The 3,327-nt window shown below is 37.8% G+C and overlaps 1 protein-coding gene across 1 annotated transcript; it reads right to left on the bottom strand.

The window, feature by feature from the left end:
• Nucleotides 1-692: 692 nt before the first annotated feature.
• AK88_00268 (uncharacterized protein) lies at nucleotides 693-2,746 on the bottom strand (the record flags this gene model as incomplete). The annotated part of the gene is made up of 2 exons (XM_012477919.1): nucleotides 693-958; nucleotides 1,135-2,746. 2 exons carry the CDS (start codon nucleotides 2,744-2,746, stop codon nucleotides 693-695), a joined length of 1,878 nt encoding a protein of 625 aa, XP_012333342.1.
• Between the last annotated feature and the right edge of the window lie 581 nt (nucleotides 2,747-3,327).

Below are 3,327 nucleotides of genomic sequence, written 5' to 3'. Positions count from 1 at the left end.
ATAATTCTCATTTTTTTTTTTTTTTTTTTAATTTTTTTTTCCTTTATGGGGTTTTTCCAACTTCTTAATTTATCCTAGTAGCAATTCCCACAGTTTTGCATTCCATTTCTACAGTATCGACTGTGTGGGCTTTGCTACTTGCGAATATCGGCACACATGACATGCTAAAAATAGCATACCACAGTTCAATACAAATATAGGATGAAAAAAAAAAAAAAACTTTGAACCTTGGCCGCTCAGCGGTATGAAATTAAAATTTATCTCACAGCTGAACCAAATTTATTTATGTTTGCACATACAACAAATTCCGTACACGCGTAAGAACTGTTCGGTGTAAAATGCTATTACGCGAAAATGTATCCCCAAGGGAACTGAAAAAACGTAGCACAAGTCGAAAAAAAATGAAATGAACACAAATGAAACCAAATCAAGCCAAACAAAGTGAAAAAGATAAAGAATATTAATTTCTTCCTTCGAATATAATACAAAACAAAACAAAATTTATGAAAGTGTTTGTTTGCGTGCTGCACTTTTTCATACAGTTTTTGTACGTAAAAATATCACATGAAAGAAAAATCCGACAGCATTGTGCAATCTAATTTGGAGGTATCACAACTGAAGGGTTATGTAAGCCCCTCTGTTTTTTCTTTACCCGAATTTCCTGACCATGTCATCGCGCGTCCCTCGTACTGCTAAACTTCATCTACGTACGTGGGCTGGAACTCTTCATACACAAAGGAGAGGTCGGGCAAATGTAACCCCAGCTTTGCGTAAATTATAGAGTCTATGGAATTCATCACGTTGGTTATGCCCTCCTGCACCTCACCCACGCTACTAACTATTTCGTATATGTTGTAAACTCCAAAAAGAATAAAACTGTTTTCAGTGTTGTCAAAAAAGTCATCACTGAGGTAGCTTAGGTGGATGGAAATGACTCTTAAGGCTTCTTCGAAAAAGTCTAAAGGGAGAAGAAGTAAACAAAAGGGGAAGACGTGCAACAATTGGGCAAACTAAAACAACATGGAAAAAATGGCTCTCCACACGAAGCCCCTCAAACACAGCAACCAATCCGTCACCCTTATCCTTCCCTTGCACGAAAAAAAGTGTAATTGGCACTCTCCTAACCCCCCTCACCTGCAAAGTTGGTCACCAAGTGCTGCGAATTGGAAAGGAGCTCAAACAGCTTCCGCCACTGAACGAAGGACTGGTAGTTAAAACCTAAATGGAAGAGAATATAAGCAAACTGAAATTCTCCCAAAATGTAAAAAAGCTTATTTTCAAACTTGTGAAAGCCTTCCTTCTTCTCATTCTCATAATACACATAAGTATATTCTTGCTGAATTATCTCCTTCAGAATCCAATACTTCTCCAGATGGATGATGGTTAAGTCGGACGGCACATACTTCTTATGTTTAGCATCTACATCGATGCGTTCGAAGTAGCTCTCATTCGCGCTTTCCAAATGGTCGTTAGGCGGCTCATCGGGGTTAACCTCATGGTCAGCGACCGATAAATCCGAACATGCTACATCCTCACCCTCCATATTGATGCCGCCTGCTCCGTCAACCTCTGTAGTATTCACCCCTACATTGTCTTCCTTCTTATGCCGACTAGCACCGCTGACTATCCCCTCCTTTGGGTAAGTCTTACTGGAGGGGTACTTTGGAATCACGGAATAAAACATGTAGGGCTGATTGCACAGATTCATCTCTTCTTCCCTAAGCAAATCTGTACCCCCCCCCTTTTTTTTTTTTTTTTTTTTTTTTTCTTCTTCATGTTCTTCTTCCAATAAGGAGGAACAAAAGGTTTTATTAACTGGTTCAATTTTATTTATTACCTCCTCGTTAATGTAACAAGTTAAGCTTTCCCATATTTTCATATATGTGTACGGGTAAATTAATATCCAGTTTTTTTTTTCTTTAATAATATTATCATCTAAAAATTTTTTTTCATGTAATTGATGAAAGTACACATATATAGGGTCGCTTTCACTTACGTAATTAAAACTGTTACTCCTGATGTTATACTTTAGCACGAGTAGTTTTTTCTCCCTATCAAAAAAAATGAACCTACTGTTTCTTAACTCCTCGCTGTTATTTTTTTTCATTTCATTCATTTTAAACTCTTTTGTCACTTGGTCACTTTGACCACACAGTGTGTCATTACTCCAAAAAAGAAAATGGCTACCTTTATTCATGCACTTAATAATTTTATATGGTGTATCAATGTAGAAAGTGGAATAATCCAACCCTACATGCAATTTTGCGTCGTCTCTACGTGGGCACGTACTCCGTTTGACATCCTCTTCATTTTGCACCTGCGTAGCGCACTCAGTACTTTCCTGATGACCATCTGGGTTGATCCCAGGATCTACAGCATCAGATGTATCATCACTTTCTTTCATTTCCTCAAGGATCTTGATCATTCCTGTGATTACTCTCTCTTCGTTCTTCTTGGATTTTGCACACTCTACCAGGTTTTCATCGTTTTTATGGGCCTCCCCGTGGTTGGCTTTGCACCCGGTGTACGCGTTTTCAACGGGGTACACATTTTCTACTGTGTACTCCTTTTTACCGGGGAAATTCCTTGCCATGTACCCCGTTTTACCGGTGTACTCCTTTTTTTGGGAATCCTTCCTATCCCTGTTTTCTCCCATAAGCAAAACAAGCGAACACCCATCACCGTTCGCGAAAATTGCATTTGCGCCTTCATTTTCCGCGTTGTCTCTCCCGACCGGCAGTTTCATATTTGCGTCACCTCGGTTTGCACGTTACTTTTGTAAAGCCGTAAAAAATTACACATGTGTTTTTTACATTTATAAATTTTACCAAAAATAATTTCAACTTTACATTCTAAAAAAGCATACGAAAGTATACTACAAATTTTAATTTTTCTCCTTTTTTAAATTTTACCTCACTTCTGCACATTGCGCTTTTAGCAATTTCCCATTTTCTCAATTTTACCGTTTCGCATTTTCTCACTTTCGCAATTTATCAGCTCAGAAGCTTCTCTGCATTAAAAATCTTCACACTTGTGTATACTGCTAAGGAGAATAAGCTCAGCCCCATTCTTCCACCACAAAACACGTTATATAGTGTAGAGGAAAAAAAAAAAAAAAAAAAGTTCATTCCTCTTTTCTTCTTTAAAGTGTAAATGCCCTATATTATGAACCTTCAAAACTCTGAATAAAAGAAAGCGCAACACTTTGAGCAACGCATATAAGGGAAGCACAAATTGGCAAGCACTCCTGCATAAATTGCCCCTCAACTATTTTGCCCACGCCTGCTTTGAACCGTTTTTTTTTTTTTTTTTTTTTTTTTTTTTTTT

Source organism: Plasmodium fragile (genome assembly GCF_000956335.1).
Source record: "Plasmodium fragile strain nilgiri unplaced genomic scaffold supercont1.2, whole genome shotgun sequence".
Taxonomy (NCBI): Eukaryota; Apicomplexa; class Aconoidasida; order Haemosporida; family Plasmodiidae; genus Plasmodium; species Plasmodium fragile.
The sequence above is the reverse complement of the archived record's forward strand: the minus strand, read 5'-3'. Positions and strand labels throughout refer to the sequence as shown.